The sequence below is a fragment of the Phodopus roborovskii genome, unplaced genomic scaffold, assembly GCF_943737965.1.
Source record: "Phodopus roborovskii unplaced genomic scaffold, PHOROB, whole genome shotgun sequence".
Lineage (NCBI taxonomy): Eukaryota > Metazoa > Chordata > Mammalia > Rodentia > Cricetidae > Phodopus > Phodopus roborovskii.
Genome location: NW_026126433.1, coordinates 45,590,366 through 45,613,916, shown reverse-complemented (window position 1 = coordinate 45,613,916; position 23,551 = coordinate 45,590,366). Strand labels below are relative to the sequence as shown.

Below are 23,551 nucleotides of genomic sequence, written 5' to 3'. Positions count from 1 at the left end.
AACAATGACAATAATCCTCTTTGTATATACACAGCATGACACACACATAATTTGACCCTTGTTGCACTCACTCTAATTGTGGTTAGGGATTGGGGTGAACAACAGGTACATGTGAAAAGCTAATCATCACTAACCAAATCACTTGGGGTCTATTTATGCTACTTATCTCACGTTTCCTTGTGCCATCTTGTTGACAATAACAAGAGACATTGCCCATTCGTTACGTGTTTTTCCCTGTGTAGAAGAAGTTGGCAAACTGGCTGAAGGCTGTTGCTTGCTTGTTGTCAGGACTGAGGTCACCAGAACCCGTTGAGTAATCTCCATTTCTAAGATCACCTGAGATAAAGGGATGTGTAACCACTGGGTGGTGGAGATGGGGCCTTGTCCAGACTTTGTGGCCTCCTGTACTACAGCCAGTTCTGAGTCTCCTCTTCACTTGGGCATGGCTGGGAAGAAGGACGAAGCCAGATTTATTTGTGGGACTAGGTTTCTTTTCAGGCTTTTCTTTCGTGACTGTGGAATAAAGGGCACATTTATTAGTTAAAAAAAAAAACATTGTAGACAGATTTCCCAACTTTCACTACTACTTAGACAAGCAGTGAAGTGATTTCAACACTGTTGTGCATCTCCAGACAGAAGAGTGTTGATGCAAGGAGGTGAAACTCTCAAAGGGTCTGGAAGAGCTTTGGAGCTAATTAATGGGGCACTTCTCCATTCCAGGAACCATGTACACTAACTGGAAAAGGTTGGCAGGAAGATATAGCACAAGGATGAGTCCAGCCTGGAACAAAACAAGTTCCAGGCTATGCAGGGCTACAGGACAATACCCCCAAAACACTCTTTGGGACAATGAGATGGCCCAGGTGCTGATGGCACTTTCTGCACAGACCTAACAACCTGAGTTCCATTCCCTGATCTCATAATGCAAGGCTATCCTCTGACCTCAACTTGTATGCCATGACATGGATATGCATACACATGAAATATGAAAAATTAAAAACCATAAATAGATGGGTACACATAGATAGACACACATTTTGTCAGCAACATCCAATCAGCATTTATAAGAGACATGAGACACACGCCATATGTTTCTGAGATATTTCTGGGTTTGGTTACAAAATTTTGTAGCGCAGAAAGGGAAGAGGAGACATACAAGGTAAAGAAAGTGACAGAAAGCTCTGGGGCCCAGCCTCTGTCTTGATGGGCCCTTTGGGCCAGGGCACGAACAGGTCCTATCCCGGCTCCTCTCTCCCTGAGAAAAGACAGGAGGCTCAGGTCCCTTCATGACCTGCATACTCCAGCAGAGGGAGGATCCCCACTCCCCAAGTGCTCTCCTCTCTGCCATCTCCTATACTTCCTTCATTTCTTTCCTAAGTCCACTACTCAGCAGATTGTCCCTCCTTCTCAGTGTCGGTCTGAAAGAATGAGTTGGACGAAACGCATGCCCTTAGGGTTTACAATACAGTTGAATAAAGACAGGGAAGAGAAATGAGTTTTCAAGGAAAAGCAATATGTCATAGTAAAAAGGGGGAATTACTGTATGACAAGAAGTCAGATGGTGATGAGGGTAGGGAGAAGAATAAAACTGAATGAGGAGGCTGCCGTTGTTTGTGTGCTCTTAGAGGTATTCCCACCAGGAGATCCTAGAAGCTCATGGTCTTCCAAATTATACTGCATTACATTTAAGCATTTAGGCTCCAAGGCCAAACTTCTGGGTTTTTGAAGCCTAGCTCTGTCACCAGGTTCTTTGGGAATCTTTGATAGTTGTTTATGCCCTGTGCTTCAGTTTTTGTAACTGCAAAAATGGGGTTGCTAATTTTAATGCATTGTTGCCAAGATGTGAGAACACATGACAGTACACATTCTCAGGCATGGCATATTAATTTAAGGTAAAACCAGCCATAATAATAAATCATATCATCAGATTTAAGTGTGTGTGTGTGTGTGTGTGTGTGTGTGTGTGTGTGTGTGGGTATGCTAGAACATCAGCATCAGATGTCTTCCTCAGTCACTATCTTATTTATCTCACTGACCAACTTAGCTACACTAGCTGGTTCATAGTCCCAGTGGTCCCTTGTCTTGTCTCTACAGTGCTGAGATTACAGACATATACTATTGCACCCCACTTGTTATGTGGGTGCTGGGTCTCCAAGCTTAGGCCCCCCCATGCTCAGAGGGCAAGCACTTTAGCAACTGAGCCATATCCTCGGGTCCCTGAGTATCATTGTATTTTGTTGGTTGGTTGGTTTAAAAAAAAATGTGAGCATTTCTGGTGTTAGGTATCCTTTGGAGAAACTATGGAGTATGTTGGCATATATACTATCTTCAGCGTAACCATTTTTCTGTGACTGGGTATTTCTATAAATTTGGAAATAGGTTACATGCCACAGAGTTAACATTCTTATGCTTTCTCCACATTTAAATTCTTTTGATGATTTTGTTTTTGAGACAGGGTCTTACTGTTTTTCTGTAACTCACTCTGCCGGTCAGGCTGGCCTCAGACTCATAGAGATCTGCCTGCTTCTGCCTGAGTGCTGGGATTAAAATTGTGTGCCACCACACCTGGCTCTTTGATTTTTGTGGTACTTAGGGATTGAACATACTAGTTAACTATCACTGAGTTACCAACCCATACCCTTTTAGCCATGACTAAGTTTTAATTCCACTATGCTAGTTCTTAAAATCTATGTGGTCACCTTGTCTAAGCTTTGGATTTTAGAAGATAAACTTACATTTACTATCAGATTAGCTAAAACTATAAACAATAAAAAAATATGGGGCACTAAAATACATGAATTGTAAAACCAACACAAATACTTTTTTTTTTTTTATTATTTTACGTTTTACTTTTGGATTACTTGTAACATACTGTTTCATCCACTCCTTACAAATAAAAGCAAATATTACTTTTATTAAAAAATGCCTCTATTGTCAATAACTCTTTCTTGAATAATTGACAGCATGGCTGATTAATGGGCCTCATCCACAGTTCCAGTCAGTGCAAAAGTTAACTAAATTATGAAGACATTTTCCATCTTGATTTAATAAAATAGCTTTTAAAAGTTGTTAGTGTTGTCACTGTGTCTGTAATCAGTTACTGAGTTTGCAGCGGGCAATAAAAAGCCATACACTGGGCTGCATTTTTCTCTTAATGTTGGATCCATGCTGATGACTAGATAGATGAGTGCAGGTTAAGTCAGGCCCATGGAGGCGTCTAGGGCTATTGGAATAAAGTCTGATCATGAAATCTGAAGGGCAAGATCCCAGGCTTATCATTTAATTAACATGTGGTCTTTGGTGCCACCTGCCCAAATGAAAGATGGACCTAACATTTTCTTTTAACTTAACTATAAAAAATTAAGAGAATCCTTTATAAGAACATATTGTAATTTTTAAAAAACTCTATGTTATTTCCTGTTAATGCATAGGGAGATAACCCTTGCTGGCAAGTTCACTGTTACCAGGGCTCCCACAGCCCCCACGGGTGCAGTTAGACTCCAAAGTGAGGACAGTTACATGGTGTAGCCATGTTGTATACAGTTGCTTGGCTTCTAAAGCCACCCAAAGAACTTGTTTGGTGATGGATCAGGATAGCCAGCCCCATTTGTTGAGAACCACAGGTTGTATTTCATTTTCCTCTCACTTCTACTCAGCACACACATGACTTTAATCTCACTGAGCTAAACAAATACACATCTGGAACATCCATGAAAATATGCACTGAAACAATTTTAGGCACAGAATGTTTTGGGGGACAGAGAAGCAATTAAAAACACAATATGTATGTGGAATTAGAGTGTTCTGTGGGATGCATGTAACTTACTTTTTCATGTTGAACATGAGCACCTTTCTTCTTCCCCTGAACACCCTCTATTGAATCTCTTTGTGCTTCAGAGCCGATGAGTGGAAGGAATCTTAGACTTGTGGGACTCGGCACCTACAAATCACATACTGAGTTAAGCACACTTAGAGTGTTTACTTCTGGAACGTAAACCTCAGGCAGGGGTGCCACATGAGAGGTCCATCTGCTTCAAGCACATGTCCCCGTTCAGACATCCATTGTTCTGTCTTTCTTTCTCCCCGTGTTAGGTTGGTTTCTCTTCTTTTACAGATTTATGTGTTTCAGACTGGCCTTGAACTTCTGCCTCTGCCTTCCTAGTGCTGGGAATATAGGTGTGTATTACCCTATTGTTAATTCAGTGTGTGTGTGTGTGTGTGTGTGTGTGTGTGTGTGTGTGTGTGTGTATACATAAGTGTTCAGGTATATGTGTGCACTCATGCTTGCTTACGGAGGCCAAAGATTCTTCCTAGCTGTCTTCCTGATTACTCTCTGCTTTCTTTACTGATGCAGGGTAACTGGAGCTTGCCAGTTCAGGCTGGTCAAGCTAGCCAGTTTTTCTTGCAGATACCCTGCCTCTGCCTCCTCAACACTGAGATTACTTCTGATTTCTCAACTTTCATGTGAGCTCTGAGGATCTGAACTCTGGTCCTCATGCCTGTATGGTAAGTGCTTTATCTACTGAGACATCTCCCCAGCCCTCTACCTTATATTTTGAGGTCCAGGCTCTCACTGAACCTCAAGCTAACTAACTAAAACTGGGCTAGGTGGTCAAGAACCCCAGGGATTTTTCTGTTTCTGCCTCCGCAGCAGGGAAGTTACAGATGCACTCTATTGTGTTCTGTTTATTTGTGTGGGTGCTGGGGATCCAAACTCAAGTCCTTATACTTGTGTGGCAAGTCCTTTAATGAGTGAACCATCTCCCCAGTTGATTGTTGATTACTGTCAGCCTCATTGTTGTTATATACTACAATGAACATGTCTTTACAAAGATAAGTAATGCTTAAGATCTATGTTGACATTAAATTGACACACTTGGTATTTTGTCTATTATATTTTTGTTTTATCCATTAATTAGGACTGGTTATCTTGGGGTGCAGACTTGGACAAGAGATTTTATGACTATTGGGTAGATACTAGCATAGGCACAGGGATAGAGTACCCAGTAACACTCAAGCATTGCTGTAACATAGGGACAGCATGGGGAGAATGTGGTAGAAAACAGGGTACAAAAGTCTGTTAGAGCCAGATTATAGAAGATTTGTATGATACTCTAAGGCATTTGGATTTTATCCTGAAGGTATGAACCAAGGGGTCAAAGCTCAGAGTCACTCTTATGTGCAATAGCAGAGGTGAGAGATTCAAGGTACTGACATACATAACCCAAGACTTGCCTGGGACAGGACCCAGTACATTTATGGAAGCATCCATGGGCTGATTGTGTTAGCAACGAAAAGTCAGATTTCATATTGCTCACTACCACTGTAGTTATAGACACTTCTACTTACCCTGTATATAGGTAGAGAACCAAAAACAATTCCTGCCTCTCTGTTTTCTGTCATGAAACCTTCCAAAGCATATCGGCGAATCTACAAAACACAATGATTTACTGGAAAGGATACATTCCATTTATCAAATATCCTTCACATGGCTGACTCTGATTGTAAGATCTTAGGCAAACTCCCTGTTGATAAATTTAGGTATTTTTGTGCTGTAAACCACATGTCAAAAGGAAGTTAACAAAAAGCTGTCTAGTTTAATCAGACACTCCACGTAAATCACATCTCAACTCTATAGGCATTGAAGCTCTTTTGTTCACTGCACAAGTGAGGCAGAAAGATAGGAAGGCAAGGGAAGAAATTTGGGTATTCAAGTGTTTCAAGGACTCTACAAGGCCTTTCTAAGGATTTTAACCAATTTCTTTACTATTTCAGCTATTACTTCACCTTTGGTTTGTTTCCTATGTGTATATTTGTGTCTATGTTGATTTTTGGGAAAAGTCTGTCTTCGTAGCCTAGGCCAGCCTAGAACTCACTGTGTAGACTTAGCTAGCCTTCTGTCCCAATATTCTTATACCTATCTCCTGAGTTCTAATGTACATAATAGGGCATGGTTATTTTCAAACATTCATGATAATGCCATGATTTTCCATGACTTACTAAGAGTTCATATGACTGCCATCAGAAAATGAGTGCTTCTGGTGTCCTCAGGCTCTTCATTTAGGCCCTGAGTGGTCTAAAGTGGAATCCTACAGTGTTATTGATGAGCATTTCCTGTGTACTAAAAAGGTTAGGAGTCTGTGTGTGCTTATTGGCATGCATTTTCTCTGTAGTGAAATATCCAAGCTTTTAAAGCAGGTTATGGACTGATTATTTTTTCCTCATTTATTTTTCAGAGGGTTTTTTTTGTTTGTATTTTTTCATATTCCAGATACCAACTTTTGTTCATTTATAAGTGTCCTGAAGACAGGGTTGGTTTGGACAGATAAAGACACATTCTAGCTGTATCATGGGCACCCCAGATGAAGTATACATTAGAGACAGAAAGCTCAGGAAAACAGTGAGTGTGTTTGGTAGACATTGAGGCAGTAGGAGACTAGAGATTAATTCAGACAGATGTGTGTGCTTTATTTGTGGGCAAGCCAGAGGGAATACATTTTAATTAATTATTAATTCCAGACCTTTGGCCTCAAACTAATCCATCCTCTAGCATGGGTAAATAATAACAGCTCACTGTTCTCAGAGTGCCCTGTAAACTAAATGTGCCTGTAAACACAGAATGGGCACCAGTGATGCTCTCTACATCCATTTCTGATGTCTACACCCTATTTCCCACCCTCAACCTGGGAATACTATGTACCAACTTTACTTTTGAGGGAGGAGGTTCTTCTGACTTACCTCGGTGCCCTCAGGCAATTACTTGAATCCTCAAAGTACTGAACCTTTCCCACTGAGTGAAACCTGCCTCCCCTGCCCATAACCATGTGCTCAGAGACAACCTGCCTTTCTGACTTTGATGATAAAGGGAGGGTACACAAACTAAGGAATGTGGGTTCCAGACCCACCTCAATCTCTTAGAACAAATTCAGCTCTGGCTATACTTCAGTTTAAATCCCATGAGACTCATTACAGCATTAAAATAAATAAATAAATAAATAAATAAATAAATAAATAAACAAACAAACAAATAGATACACACAAATTCTCATCAAGCCCAGATAGGCCTTGAACTCCATAGGCCTCTGAGGATGGCCTTGAAAGCTTGACCCTCCTTCCTCCACCTCTCAAGTGCTGCTGGGATTTTAGGCAAACAGCACTGCCCCCTACTCTCATTTTAGGGTTTTTCCCCCCTACAAATCTGTAAGTTAATTACTGTGTATTGTTTATGCAAAAAAACCAAAAATAAAAACAAAAATCTTGTGGCAGTTTGAAATAATAACAACAGAAAGCTAACATGGTACAATAAGGAAGATATTTGAATTCAAAAATTCAAAAGCAACAGTAAGTTTTGTCATTTTAGCTACCTTCGGAGAAGAAAGAGACTTGAAAAATTTAAAATCGTGTTGCACTTCAAAAGGCTTGGGAGGTGTGCGTTTGAAAAGCAAAGACATTGAGCTCATTTTTTTCCATCTGCATACAAAAATACAACAAAAAAGTCAAGCACATAGCTATAGCTTGCATTCCTTGCCAAGTGAACAAATATCCATTGTGCCATTGCATCCTTCTCTGTTTCCCACATTGCCTGACTCTCATGGCACCATTCCCAATATCACTGACTCTCTACCTAATTCTCATTCCATTTTGCTTCCTAGATTTCCCTTTAGAGAAACTGCAGCAATTTCTACTCTGCCAGAACTGTCCATGTAATTAAAATAATCAATTGTCATTTGCAGGGAGCACTACATAGTAGGAATGGGGGAAAGTCTTATAAATTCAAGGCTTGAATTTGAGTAACCTTGGGAAGATTCCTCTATAATTAAACTCATTTACATATGTATTTAGAAAGTAATAGCTGGCATTAAAATACTTTTAAATATATATAAGTTATATATAATATAAGTTAAATATATATAGGTATTATAAAATATATAATCTAATCTATCTATCTATTTATCTACCTGTCAATCAATCAATGGGATCATTTTAGGGGCAGAGAGATGACTCAGTAGGTAAAGATGTCAAGTCTGATGATCTAAGTTTGATTCCCAGGATTCACAAGGTGGAAGGAGAGAACTCTGTCCTCCACAGACTTGCTGTGACATGTACTGTCTGTTCCTCTCCACACAAATGAACAAATATAATGTAATTGAATCATTCTATATAGAGCAAGGCTTAATTGCTATACAGAGCAAACTTATTCTTTAATAACACAATGTAAGCATATATAATACATTTAAAATTTCAAACTATGATGACCTTTGACTGTTCTACCTAAACCATCAACAATACCTTGAAGATTCCAAGCATAAAGTAAGATATGGTACCTGAATGTCTTGTAACTTCAAATCCTTGTCTCCAGCTCTGGACTCTTTCAACATGTCCAGGCAGACTGACCTGAGTGTATCTGAAATGCTCTACCTGGATGGGCCACCAGCACTGTCCCAAACCAAACCCATCTGGTTTTCCTTTCTTCCATGTTTCCTGCTGTGACCCCTGTTCCAGTGAGTTCTATGGTTTGAATTTTTCAGTTTGGCTCATAGACTCAGTAATGTGACCTCTGTAGATCTTTTAAAAAAAGATTTTAGTTTTATATTTGTATGTATGGATCTGTGTGAGTATGTACACACATGTGCAGTTATGTTTGGAGGCTAGGAGAGGTATCTGAATCCTCTGGAACTGAGTCACCTGATATGGCTGCTGGAAACTGAGCTGTGGTTCTCTGCAAGAACAGTAAGTGCTCTTAACCACAGAGCCACTTTTTCAGCCAATTTGTTGTGTTTTTTAAGATGGAGTTTTGCAAGGTAGCCCATGATAGCCTTGGCAGTCCTGAGATTGCAGATATGAGCAAATGCAGACCTGGTTCTATTAGACTTTTGCAGATTTATCTCCTTTATCTTCCCCACATCCCCTCTGCCCCTGGGCTCCACAGTTGGGACTATATCATATCATGATGGTCTTGAGTTATTTGGTACCTCTGCTGATGCAAATGTCTTTTTGTTTTTTGGTATTGCCCATTGGTTTTTAAGAATTATGTGTTCTCAGGATCACTGCATTGAATTAGAATTTTTGTTTACATATTTCTCCCTTCTATGGGGCTTCAAAATTATTGAAAATTTTGATTTTGAATTCCATATGTACTACAGTGTCATCACACAGTAATAGTTTGATTCTTGTCTTTTCATTTAATGAAAACTAAATGTTCTCACCTTTCACGGTCAAATATCAAAGGATATTCATATTTTTGCTGCTTCTCTGTGAACTTGGTTTCTTCTTTTATCTCTATGGGATATTCATTAACATCACAAGGCAAAATGAAATCACTTGTTTGGGATAATTCAAACATTCTGCGCTGTCCAAAATAGCCACAGTAATGGCCACTGGTGGAGTGCCAGAGCCTGAAGGGGAGAATTAAGGAAGGGAGAGGAAGTGACTGTGGTGGCCAGAAGAAGTGAGCTTGATCACAGGTCATAGGTCACATGGACTGCATTGGTCTACCAAAGATTTTAAAGTTCATTCAGGACTCTTTCCCCCAAATGCTGTAGAACTAATAATCATTATGTAAACCTTTACTTTTTAACTCAGGGCTTCAAGTGTACCATGTAAGCATTCTGTTACTGGACCACACCCCCTAGTCCTTAAAGTAAACTTTTTTTTTTTTTTTTTGAGACAGGGCTTCTCTGTGTACTTTGTAGACCAGGCTGGCCTTGAATTCAGAGAGATCCACCTGCCTCTGCCTCCTGAGTGCTGGAGTTAAAAAGGTGTTCACCACCATTCTTCCCACCCAATGTAAACATTTTTATCAGAACTCTAACTTGTAACTTTCTGGCATTATCCAATCTGAACTTGTGCCAACAATCTTTGCTGATTGAAGCTAGAAAACAAGGAAGACATTTCTCTCCAAAAAACTCGCTAACGCAAGCTGATCAGAACCCACCTGAGGGTCTGTTAGCTAAAGTAGGTCTTACAATGGACTATGTTTCATCTGTCTACTTAGGAATCATCACCAACACAGAACTCGTGAGAAGAGAGATCTGGTTCCAACCACAATTCCTACTCTGCCATGTTCACAGCGGAGTGGTGAGGAAGAATGATAAAGGAAGTTTCTCTTTATCCATTTTTATTATTTCCTTATCCATTGGCCCCAGGTACTTATCCAATTTTCCCAGGGAACTTAAACTAATATAGAATACCATTAGCAGGAATGTGTGCTCTTTATCTTACAGAGATGTTTTGTGTTTTTGTTTTAGTTTTGTTTGTTTGTTTTTGTGAGAGCAGGTCTCACTGTGTAGCCTAGCTTAGCTATCCAAAGATTTACAGGAAGTTCCTGGCTAGACAAGCTAGACAAGGCTACATAACAAAATATTGTTCTTGTCTTAGCCTCCCAGGTTCTGGGATTACAGACTTCTCTTTATGGCTTAGTTTCAACTCTAACCATGGGTTCTGTTGCTATGATCAAGAAAGAGTATAACCTAAAGGGACTAAGAGTAGATTCTACACAATTCAAATAGTGACTCACTCCATCAAGGAAGTAGCTAGTGAGGGAAGGCAGAAGTAGAGTACCCAACTGAGATGTCTCATACTTGACACTGTCTGAGGACTTAACATGAGGGTCTTACACACCTCCTATATTTTAATTTAGAGCATTGCTGAAGTAGCCTGGCCTTCCCAGAGCTGTTACCAGGAAGGAAATAGAATTATTAAGAGCATTTATAATAAGCCCTTTAAGCAGAAAAGCAAGGAGGCTAAGAGGCTAAATGAATTCTGCTCTAGGCCCATACTAAAGCAACTTGATTTCCTGCTTCACTGTGTTTCCTATTCCTCATAGCTCTGTCCCAAGTGAATAACCCCACCTGACATCCTGGGCCTTAGACATGGACCCCGAGCCATCAGGAGGCTTCCAATTTCCTGCCCTATGCCCTAGACTTAAGTCTCAATTATGTTTTTTTTTTTTCTCCACTGAGAAGTCATAATCTTTTCATGAACAAGATTTAGAATGTTAGATGGCATACCTGCCTCTTGAGAATGTGGCAGCATATATTAGCCAAAGGATGTGGCTTAGTTACAAAGGCAGCAGTGCTTTGAGACAGCTATTAATAGAGACATGCTCTATGAATTGAGTATCTGGGGAGTGTTCCACTTAAAGGTATCATAAAAATAATTTCTCCGGGCCAAGGACAACTGGCTTGAACAGTGCATTAGTCTAAATATCTGTGTCCCCACAAAGTCATGTTGAACCCTAATTCCTAACAGGATGTGCATGTGATGGGGACTTTAGGAAGTGTTTATGTCATGAAGAGTCCACCTACATAAATAGAATTAGTGCCCTCCTTCGTCTATTTTTTTTTTTATAGTTGACTGCATGGTGTTTTGAGACTGAGAAGTTCAAAACTGGTTGGTCATGTCCTCCGTGCTAGAAGGGCTCTCTAGAGTTCCAAAGCTGCCTAGAGCATTACAGGACAAGACAAATTATCCTTACTTATGCCTTTTACCCTTTATTATTTTTTTTTACATTTATTGATTGTGTGGAGGTTAGAGGACAAGTTGTGGGAGTTGGTTTTCTCTCTAATGTGTAGGCTTCCAAGACCAAAGTCACAAAACTCAGACCATCATGCTCATCAGCAAGTACCTTTTTCCTTTAAGCCATCTTGCCAGTCCTTTCTTTCTTCTTTCTCTCTCTTTCCTCTCTCTCTTGTGAGCCACAGTCTCATAGCACCAGTGCCCTGTCTTCAGCCTCACTTTACCTTGGTTACACCCTAGGAACTCTAACCTCTAAATATCACAGTCAAAAGTCAAATTAAGTTTCTACCCTCCTGATGGCTCACAATAGTGATTAAATTCTAACAGGAGTTTTAGAGGGAACAGTTAAATTATAGCAGTGTCCCTAACAAAAGAGGTCCAGTGGAGCTGTTTGATCTTTTCACTGTGTCATGATTTAGATACAGAATGTCCCCAAGGGCTAATGTGTTGGACACTTGGTCTCCAGCTGGTGGTGCTAGAGAGTATATTGAAAGTCAAGTCATAGCCCCTTCTGTGTGTACTTCCCAGCCTCCATGAAGTGAACAGCTTTCTTCCACCAATGCCCCTCTATCAGGAGACTCTGTCTCACTGCAAGCCTAGAAACAAGGAAGCCATGCCACTCAGGACTGAATCTCTGATGCTCCAAGACCAAATAACATCCCTGATGTGGCTAGAGGAGAAAGGCACTTGTTGCTCAAGTCTGATAACATGAGTCTGGTCCTCTACACCCGCAGCAAAGTGGGAGGAGAGAACTGATTCCATGAAGTTGTTCTCTGACCTCCACATGTGCACCACGACATGTGTGTACACCTCTATGACACACGCGCACACATGTGCACACGCACACACACACACACACACACTAGCTTAAAACCTTTAAGTTAATTTGATCAAGTGTCTTGTGGCAATGATGGAAATACACCATGTTAGGAGTTAGGCAAGTGACATTTATGAAGCAGAGAACAAGTACTAACTGTACTATCTGCTGTTACCTGATCTTGGACATTCCAGTCTCTAGAACCACAAGTAATAAATTTCTCTTGTTTATAAACAATCCATTTTAAAGTGATTCATTTTAGCAGTTTAAAGAGACTGTGGAAAGAAGGCAATGCTCAGAGCAACAGAGCCTTATGTACTTGTGTGGTTGGTATGTGGACATGTGCATATGTACTCACATGCACAATTGCATGTACCATAACCTTCATCAAACATTTCTGTTGATGGGCAGCTGAAAACAAGCCCAAGTAAAGGTCAGAAAGCCAAGTCATTAATGACATTTTTAACAATACATTTTTTTTCCTACAAATAAAACAACTGATCATTTTTTTTCTGACACAAGACATAGCTCTATCCATTTGCCTCTCCTATAGAACCATCTTGATATTTCTAAAAAATTCCTTTGGTATTTCCATATATAGTTTTTATAGTGACTTCTGTCTGGAATGTCACTAAGGTTCCTCTGGCTGTACATAGCATTCTCTACATTGATCCCTCACTTCCTCCATTAGTCAAAGCTCATGTCATCTTGATTTGACCTGACATATGGCTTTCAATCTTAAACCACTTTTTCTAGTCTAAAACACTCCGCTTTAAAGTTAAAGGAATAAATCCACAGCAATGCCTACATACTACACAGCTATATCCCAACCAACCCATACCCACCAAGCCCAGAAAGTTATCTAGGATCTGCTGAATTTTAATTCAAGGGTCTTAATGAGAGTATAGAACATCCCTTCCTTTTCATTTGTATTTTGATTGGTTTCTGGTTCACTTGAAGCCTCTCTAGATCTCTAATATTGTCTAACTCCATTCTTTCAAGAGCATAAATCATTGCCATGATTTTAAATTTCAAGTAGGCAGAAGTTTGTCTCCAGAAATGTCATGACATTTCCTTTCTTTTTCTTTATATATATGTATGTATTTTTAGTATTTTGTATTTTGGGTGCATGTGCTTAGCATTGGTTACAATTAATCAGTTAAGTTTAAGTAAGTAGGCTATGTAAAAATCAAGGACACTAAAATAGCTAGGCTACTCCCATCTCTCACTATCAGGTAATATTTTGTTGGGTGTGTCTCTCTTTCTCTTCTACTCTTGTTTCTTTTTCTGCCTCTTCTCCTTTCTTTCCCTTCTTTTATTCTTCCCTCCATTTCCTGACTTCCTCGCCTGTCCTCTCCTCTCCCTTCCCTCTCTTTGCTTGTATTCTTTATCCTCTTTTTCTTCCTCCTTTTCCCATATTCCCTTCCTTCCTTCCTTCCTTCCTTCCTTCCTTCCTTCCTTCCTTCCTTCCTTTCTTCCTTCCTTCCTGTCTTTATAGCCTTCATTTCTTTTGTCCCCCTCTCCTTTTATTACCTTTCTTCTCCCTTTCCTGCTCCCCTTTCTTCATTCCTCTCCCTCCTTCCTCCCCTTCCCTCTCTCTTTCTGACAAGGTTCCCCAGTTTGACCCAAATTTCTGAGCCTAAGAGAATCTCCTGCCCCTTTATCCCACACAGAGCTAGAATTACTGGTGTGTCCCACTCCACCTGGTTACACATTCTTTCCAACAACTGTCTTTTTTTCTATGGCCTTCCTCAGATATGAATCTAGTTCTCTGAGCTGTCTATGCTGTTTAATTCTCTGAAATAACCCTATAAAACCCAATTCTACTGCAAACATTTGTCATAACTTTTTAAAAAGCAGTATTTCTTAATGAGTCTGTGAAAGAGCAAACACAAAATGATTCTGAGGTCCATGTCTCTGTCTCTTTTTTTCCCCATAGAGGAATACAGTAGCTCATTTCCCTGAATACAGAAAAGGATCAGGTCAGTGATGGTTTTCCCAAAGATTCTTTGTATAACTTTTTTGGTTTACTTATAAATTTATTCTAATAAGTATACCATCACTGTGCTTTTCCTGAAAGAGGGTGTACCATTTATAGAGATGCTGTGTACTAGGTCCACACATGGAATAGGTGAAGCAAGCTCCAATCTTCCAGATCCCAAATCTATTTAATAAATTATTCTCAGAGTATGCATCACATATTAAGCTGATAAAAATAGATATACATTTGACCTTAGCTAAAAGGCCAAGAAGTGATTCAAAGCACTGCATCGTAACCAAACACATCAACATTAGAATCAAAGCTTATTCCTCTCACACTACCACCACCCTGCCCCAGTTCCCAGTATGGGCCCATCTGGGTTACCTCACTGAGCCATCAATGGACGCAGTAAGCACCAACTGCTTGTCTTCCACATAGATCACTTGAACAATTTCTAAAGAATGGGCACGCCAGGAAAGCAGCTGCTTGAATTTCTAGATGGCAACAAGAAGATGTATCTCTTGAAGTGAATCAGAATATAATCTTAAGCAAAATCGTTCCTCATTTGAAGAGCTACATTTATGAGTGGATATAATAGATGATGATTGAGTCTCTGCTCTGATTAGCTTTTCTCCTGCTCACTGAGGTACCAAAACTACTCCTGTTTTAGAGCATTATTACTCTGCACATACCCCTTCTGGAGAAAGCAGCTCATATATAGTTTTTATTAATTTGCTGTGAACTTTAGTGGATGGTGGGTAGCTGTGGGAGACACAGTGAGGACCATCAGGAGAGAGGGAAAAGCAGATCCATAAGGTGAAGGCCAAGAGACATTTCTACTAGTAAATTATATCTAGAGAATGCATTAACTATGTTCTTCTTTGCATGGGATATGAAGTAAGAGGCATCTGCTGTAAGGAATTGGCAAAAAGAATAGGCAAAGCTTATTCTCTTTCAAAAGCAGTGTGAGGGTCTACAGAATGACTTAGAGAAGTCCAACCTTCTTTAACATTTGTCCTCAAGTTTGGAGTCTAAGGGATTTCAGAAGACATCCTACAGTTTGCTCTGTAGCAATATACTCTGTATGTAATGCACTGTCTACTTATCGATGGACAAACTAAGACCACATTTCCCCTGGGACATCTATTCAGGGTGATCTGTGTGACCAAAGTCCTAGGAAACTGGCAGTTCTCCTGCACATCTCCTATTTCTTGAGACCTGAGTAGGGTCAAAAATAATTTCTTCTGAGTTTCTTAGACTGCTGACTCAGTTTCCTGTGTTTACTCTTTCAAAGGCAGTCTAAAAGTGTGCACTTGCCTACCTCATAATGTTTCAGAGCTGTTCAAGAGCATTCAGTCATTCAAGGGCCCTTTCTCTGTCTTAAGACAGCCTCCACCCAAGCAAAGGCTGGGATCATGTAGCTTAAATTGCAATAGAATATGTACCTGGAGTGTACTGGGAGTGGGACTTATGTTCCCATCATTTGTGTGTGTACTTTAGGAAAATGTTCAACAAACATGAGCAGATTTCTTTAAGTGGAAAGCTAAAGTTCATACCTTTTCATCATGAGGTGGATCCAAAAAGGAACTAATACTGCAAAGGATAACATGTCCTTCTGTATAAAAATTAAATATTGGAGTCCTTAATTAGATATTATATTTTTTTTAGGCAAACACTCCCCACAATGATGAGTTGTTTTGATTCAGGCACTTACATTAGTAGATAGAATAGGATCTGAGAAACAAGATATAAAGGAGGACTTTTGAAGTCTGGGCATATAGTGCCTGGCATGAGAAATCCTGGCTTTGATTCCCAGTACTGCATCCACTATAACTCTAGTTCTCAGAAGGTAGAGGCACAAATGACCAGAAGTACAAGGTCATCCTTGGTTATACAGCAAGTGTGACACCAGGAAGAATGAATAGCAATACCAACTCAGATTGTTCCATAAAAGGAGAGGAGGGAGCACTTCCAAGCTATTTTTAATAAGCCAGGATTACCTTGATGCCGAACCAGATAAAAATCCAACCCCCCCAAAAGAGAGAGAATTACAGGTCAATTTCCTTGATGAACATAGATGAAAATAATTCTTGAAAAAAAAAAAACCTTGAAAACTGAATTCACAAACACATCTATAATAACATTAAAGTGATTAAGTTGGTTTTATTCTAGGGATGCATTGATAGTTCAATGGAAATAAGTCAATGAACAAAATGGGACTACATAAATGGACTCAAGAACAGAAATCATGATTATTTCAATTAATGCAGAAAAGGCCTTTGAGAAAATACAGCATCCCTTCAAGATAAAATCCCTGGAGAGACTTGGGATGGAGAACATATTTCAACATAATAAAATATAGTGCATTAAAAAAAATAGCCACCATGATAACAAATGAAGAAAAAACTCTAAGCATTCCCCCAAAGATAATTTCCATTCAATACAGTGCTTGAAGTCCTAGCTAAAGCAGTAAAACAAGAGAAAAAAATCAAAGGGCTATGAATATCAAAATAAGTAAAATTATTCCTTTTTATAAGTTGTATGGTATTATATAAAAGAGGTCTCCAAGATTCCATCAGAAAACTTCTAGAATTTCAGAAGAAATTATCTGTAGGCTGGCCATAGTGGCACACCCTTTATTCCGAGCACCCAGAAGGCAGCCTCAGGCTGATTTCTATGAATTCAAGGGCAGCCAGGCCTGCATAGTGAGTTCCAAGACAACCAAAACTACATAGAAGGACTCTGTCTCAAAAGAAAAACAAAAAAGAAATTATTTGGCTCATATTCTTTGAGTAGGGGATAGAATCTTGGATCTTGCCCTGAGATAGGAACATGTAGCCATTTGGCATTAGCTGATGCCCTGGGACATGCCAGGTACCAGTCTGCAGCAATGCCCAATTTCACAACCCTGGAGTCTCAGCATCCAGGAGGCCAAGCAGAGTCTTAGCATCTAAGCTAAGTCCCGAGAGTGTCCCGAAGAACACCTCTGTAAGGTGAAGGATAAAATGATGGGTCATTTCACCTGATTCAAATGTTGTCCATTCAAAGAACTACCTCAATAAGGACTCAGAATCCAGGCACTGCAGGAATTGTAAGGAGGACACATGCTACAAACATAAAAGTTGGGTCTGAGCTGGGTCTGAGCAGACAACCATGCTGCTTTGTATTCTAGATCTCCAACTTTCTCAGCTTGAGCATACCTCTTGGTGACTTTCATTTGTCCCCACAAATGTCATGCATGTTTCTGGGAGTCATTTTTATATCACACAGATTCTTAAGATACAACTTAATCTGTCAGAACAAGGACTTACCCACATTCCCGGCCAGCAGTGTCCTGCAGCACGAGTCAGTGTACAGTGACGTCAGGGAAATGGCTGAGTGCTTCGTGAAGGGCAGTATGTCTTTCAAAAGCTTCCCCTGAACAAAGGGCAAGGCAAACAACACTTCTATAATAAATTCTATAAGATTGCAATATTAAAGTTGAATTCTACTCTACCCAAGACAACTCAATTTTTATCTCTATTACTTAACAGGATTTTCTATTCTGTACTGATAATAACTCCACACTCTCCATGAGGAATTATTACTTTGAAATGAATGGTATGGATAACTCTAAGTATGGATGACTATTAGCTGACTGATGAGTTCTTCTTTCTTTGGTGCTATCTTTTCACACAATTCCTTGCACGGGATTTCAAATTATATGGTCCCCTCTTACACATGTATTCCCATCAGAGTCAACTGTAACTCCATATTTTAACAGGCGTATTTACCTGCCAGGAAAAATATTTCTGACTACTTGAGCAATAACAGATTGTAATTATTTTGAGTGGTATAAGCTAGCCCTTGGAAGGACTTCCATGTATATTATCTCACTGGAGACTGAGAATAGAATTTGAGTCAGTGGCTGTTTTCTAAGACTTTACTTAGATATCATCTGTTCTGTTTCTCCTTTTTTATTCATCACAGATAAAACAGCATTTTGTTCCAAGATCATCTTGGAGGCAGTTTGTGTTTTCAAACCGGGGGTTTCACTATGAAGCCAGAACTCGTGGGCAGACTGGGGCCAAGCTGGCAGACAGCCTAGCTGCTTTGTGTTCTCGGATCTCAGTGTGGGTCACACAATGCTGTTGCTGCCTCCTGGGTTCTCCATAGAAGAAGCCTTATCACAGCACTCACACCTTCTTGTGTCTCCAAGAGCTTCAGGGTCACAGTGGGCAGTGGACTCACAACTCTTGAATCATCTTCTGTGCTCCTAAGGCCTCTTACTTTGAATTCTTTTTATAAGAAATAAACCTATTATTAGTGTGTGTGTGTGTGTGTGTGTGTGTGTGTGTGTGTGTGTGTGTGTGTTGGGATGCATGGAGGTCAGAGGACAACTTTGTAGAGTTAGTTCTCTCCTTCCACCTACACACAGGATTTCTAGGATTGAACTCAGGTTTTGGAGCTTGTGTGGCAACTCATTTTTACCCACTGAGCCATCCTGCTGACCCCTAATTTGTACTTTGAACATCAAAAAACACACTTGAAATATCCTGGTGAATTAAAACTACTGTTTCCACAGAAAACAAAAAACAAAAAACACTCAACGTGATGCAATACCGTCTTTCAATAATTTATATCATTCAAGTTTTACATTAGGGACCAGCCAGTAAAGGGGCTTGTTACCAAGCTACATGGTGACAAAAGTGACTCTCACAAGTTTCCTTCTGATTTTTTCATTACATGCTATGACATGTGTGCACCCTCCCACAGATATACACAAACATACATACACAGGTAAATATAATGAAAGAGTACTTTATATGCTATGTGTAAGTATTCTTATATTTTAAGGCATGAAAATATGAGTGTGTGTGTGTGTGTGTGTGTGTGTGTGTGTGTGCAGGTCATTCCTCAGGGACACCATTTACCTTATTTTGGGATAAGATCTCCCCTGGCCTGTAGCTAGGTTAGGATGGCTGGCCAGCAAGTCCAGGGATCTGCTGATTCATCCTCCCCAGCACTGGGCTGAGGTTTTTAATGTGGATTATAGGGGTTGAACTCAAGTCTTCAGTGCTTTATTAACTGAACCCATCTCCCTAGCCCCTTACATCCTTTTATATAATACATCATTGATAACATTCATTTAAATATCCATTGAGATATTATCATGAATTTACAGCTCAGCTTGAAAGATTTGAAACTCTTAACAGTTTTGATGATCTAATGCCTTGGTTAGTAAAATCGGCCTGGTGTATAGTTTGGAAGTAGTCAGTGAGCGAGCTGAAAAGCCATCTGTTTGGCTAGAATAGTGGAATGTTTGAATCGGGTGCCAGGTGGAAGAAGGCTGCGAGGCATGACTATCCTCTTTATTATCCCATTCCCTTTGAGCCCCAGCCAAGATCAAACTTCATCACCTCCAGTGTCCACAGGCGGAGGTGTCCATCCTCATGCGCAGTGACCAGGATAGGAGGCTGTGCTTCTATTGAGCTGGTGGGGGTGGGCTGCTTTCTACTCACTGGCTGCTGCTCTCCCACCATGTCTGTTTGCTCACCTGGTAGAGAAACTCATGAGCTCTGCTGGTATTTGTAATCCTTGGGGTTTCAAGTTTTATGGAACACCAAAGAAGAGATGGGTGGGAAAAGAGAAACACAGGAATCTCTCAGTATTTTTTTTCTTAAGCTTAAGTGAATTCACAGGGGAGAAAACAGAAAAGCATTCATAGAATGGAATACTGGATCACTGAAAAAAAAATCTAAAAGGCGTATTTGGGCTCCTAATGTAAAAACCTCTAGAAGATTCTGCATGTGGCAGCTAAACCTTGTGAACATTTTAAAACATATAGAATGTTTTATAAATGTAGCATAAGTTTTAGCAAAATGCATTGGAGAGTAAAAAGTTCAGCAATACTATGGATTTTAAAAACCTAGAATTAACATAAAAGGCATTGTTTATTTTTGTTCATTTTGAGAATGCTTCTGGACATGGCATCCTTGTAAAATTAGCATATATTAACTATCTAATAACAGGTTTCATTATGACAGTTCACTCATGTATAGCATATGTATTAGTCATATTTACTGTTTTACTTTCTTATCCCCTTTCACTACCACTGAGCCCCTTTTAAAAGACATCATTTTAATATTCTTCCCATTAGACCAACTTTCAGGGGTTACATATCAGACATCCTGCATATCAAGTATTTACATTATGTTTCATAACAGTAGCAAAATTACATTTATAAGTAGCAACAAAATAATTTTATGGTTGGGGGTCATCACAGCATGAGGAACTGTATTAAAGGGTTGTAGCATTAGGAAGGTGATATTAGAGTATCTAGACCACCCCCCCCCCAAACACTTCAAGATTCATTTATAGAAAGAGCACATCAGGAATATTCTATCACACAAAGTCCCTGTTGCAAAGGAGCTGCTCTGGGCTGTAGCTCTGTGGTAGCATGCTCGCTCAGCATATGTGGGGTCCCAGGGTTGATCCCCTGTGTCACAAAGGAGAGAAAGATTTGGTGGCTTGCTTCTAAAAGAGAGAGCTGATACTGACCTTTGGCTTCGCTGTCATGTATACTTTGTTTACTTCCCTGAATGGAGAAGAGAGAGAATATGTTTCTGTGACATTGCATGGGGATGAGACCTACTAGACAAGCAGCTTCTGCAGAACAGAGTTGACATCCCTAAGTACTAAAGTTAAAAGTCATTTTACAATCATTTCTTTGAAACATTGTACTGCAGAGATTTTTCATAGTCATCAACAGAAGAGCTATAAAACAATGGCATTTCCTGGTGACTTGCACTAGTGACAGTGATTAGGCCCCCAAATCTTGGTGTGTACTGTCTCTAATTCTACTGACAGCCACACCAGGTGTCTTTATTCCCCCAGTCTTACCCATAAAGAAACAAACAGCTTCAGTGATGGGCAATGTACAGAGGACTCGGATTTAGGCATGGCTCTGCTTGATTTTTCTATCTATCTGTGTTGTTGTCTTTCTGCCACAAAATAACTTTTGTGTGATAAATTGTCTTAGTAAAGTCCTGTTTAGGAAAGCACTCTGTAAAAGTATGTAAAATTGGAACTGAGAAGACAGAAGACCACTGCATTATATTATGGGCTGTGATCTAATTACACCATATGTGAAATGTGATAAACAGAGAAGGAAAGCTCAAAATCACTGGGTTATTTTACAAGTATAAAACAATAGGTGTAACTCATTAATACACATATTTATTAATGTATTGGTTGTTCACATATGGGAAGACCTTGAAATAAATGAAGAAAAAGCAATGCAGTCATTGATTTTTAGAAAAAACAAAAATTTCACGTGTACACCAAGAACCACTATTTCTGAGCCACTGCTCGTATCTACCTTGCAATTACCTTGCTACTCTGTGGACCCTTGCTTGAGTCACATTGGGTTGACGAGCAGATGGAATCCTGACTTGATCTCCTGTACAGGGACCGAGGAGACACAGGATGTCAGGTTCAGAAAACCCATAGAACTCAGAGTGTCCTCTGCTCCAGGTTCAGGTGGTTATTTTCTCATCATCCCTGGGAGTATCCCACTCACTCAGTGACCAGCCACACCCTATATCCCACTGATGAATGTTCACTAGTGTGGTGTTACAGGAGAGTGTTGAGGAGCATCGGCATTCAAGGGGTATTGCTGCTGCCTGAGTCCTGTCCTGTCCCATTGTTAACACCAGATTGAGCCACTGAGGTTCAGAAACTGAAATGCAGGGGGTGGATGACAGCAGGTGCAGACAAACCTGGCTAACTTCTTGCACCGTGTTTTGTTTTGTTTTGTTTGTTTGTTTTTGCTTTATTTTATTTCTTCTGGTCTGATCTTGTTTCTTCTATGTTTTGTGGCCATGGGCTAAAAAGTAGCTTATGTACAGAGAATAGGCCCTGATAATATTTTCCAAAGAGTTTTGATGGAATTTTAAGATGTATAGAGAAGGTGCTAAATTCTGACTCACCAACAAGTGAACCCTAAGTATAGAACAGCTTTAATTTCCCTCTAGATATTTGTTTAACATTATTGCTTAAAAATACAGATTCCTAAAACAAATATAAGTAGAAAATACAAAAAAATTTATCTTTTATTAGAAAGTTAACAAGCAATGCTCTGCTATTGAAGGAGTGAATGGAGACTGCCTAGTTATATTAGATAGTATATGAAATCTGAAATGCCTTTTCCATTTATTCCCTCCAAAACTTAAAATTGTTGTACATCTGTGGTGGTTGGGTTCGGTTTAGCTAAAAGTATGATCCAATGAGCATGGTTAAGGGTCTACACAGTGAGGTGACATGGTAAGTGTCTACACAATGTAGCTAACATGGTAAGGGTCTACACAGTGCTAAGGGTCCACATGCCAATTTTCCTTCAGCTGGCCTGTCCTTAATGCTGGGATATGGGTAGCTCATGTTACCTACCTGGGTTCCAGATAGCACTACTGGGCCATGAAATTCTGAGTTACCTTACGCAGTCAGGAGGTCGAAAGAGGAACATTATGTCATTAATCCGAAAGCGCTTGGGATCCAATTCAGGGTCTGTGGAGAAGCAGTCCTCAGGCCGGTATCTGAAAACAAGCATGTCGTTGCCTAGTGAACAGCATGAACTATGAAACGTGCCTCACACTGTCATAAATCCCATGTAGATACAGTGACTTTAAATGTTAGCATTGTACATGTTGTGAAAACTTGGCGGCAGGGGGGTAGCTCAGATATGCCTTCTTTATTAAGGCTTTGTAGAACCACGTGATCATCAGATGATCTACAAGTCTTTAATCCAGTTAACAGGACAGATTTCCTCCTTATGGGTCAGAGTGTCTCAGCCTGTAGAGGAACCATCTGGAAATTTCTGACAGTTTAAACAGCACAATTCTACTCTGAACATATGGAAGGAGGGACTTGAATGACACATGATGCCTACCCACAGCATCTTAAAACCAAGTGGACAAGAGCAGATAATCCAAAGATTACTCTGCTCCCACTGCTGTAGTCATCCACGGACCCAGGTCCCATGGAACTTCCCAGGTAGTGGCTTGGGAATGGAACAGAAGTCTCTAACTGCCTAACTGTGCTTTCTCTCTTAACTATCACTTTGCCTTAGGGCAAACTAACCTCTTACCAACACACCCCTTTAAGGGAAAGTACAACTAATTTGAACTGATGAGTGATTGCTAAAATCTGGATTTGGAACATCCTTTAAGGACCTGTATTTTAAAGACGTGTTCCCCAGA

At 39.9% G+C, this 23,551-nt stretch overlaps 1 protein-coding gene and 1 pseudogene across 1 annotated transcript in view; both read right to left on the bottom strand.

The window, feature by feature from the left end:
* Positions 1-364: 364 nt before the first annotated feature.
* Positions 365-23,551, bottom strand: part of Wdr64 (WD repeat domain 64) — a 95,760-nt gene continuing 72,573 nt past the window's right edge. The window contains exons 17-28 of the mRNA XM_051186372.1: positions 22,787-22,888; positions 21,687-21,756; positions 20,856-20,892; positions 19,715-19,851; positions 17,627-17,732; positions 15,872-15,930; positions 14,700-14,809; positions 9,207-9,395; positions 7,365-7,470; positions 5,350-5,430; positions 3,827-3,940; positions 365-513 (exon numbers count right to left, since the gene is read on the bottom strand). Coding sequence (XP_051042329.1) covers positions 433-513; positions 3,827-3,940; positions 5,350-5,430; positions 7,365-7,470; positions 9,207-9,395; positions 14,700-14,809; positions 15,872-15,930; positions 17,627-17,732; positions 19,715-19,851; positions 20,856-20,892; positions 21,687-21,756; positions 22,787-22,888 — 1,192 coding nt within the window. The 3' untranslated portion in view covers positions 365-432. The remainder of the gene's footprint in view (positions 514-3,826; positions 3,941-5,349; positions 5,431-7,364; positions 7,471-9,206; positions 9,396-14,699; positions 14,810-15,871; positions 15,931-17,626; positions 17,733-19,714; positions 19,852-20,855; positions 20,893-21,686; positions 21,757-22,786; positions 22,889-23,551) is intronic.
* On the bottom strand, positions 14,413-14,591 carry LOC127223759 (uncharacterized; annotated as a pseudogene).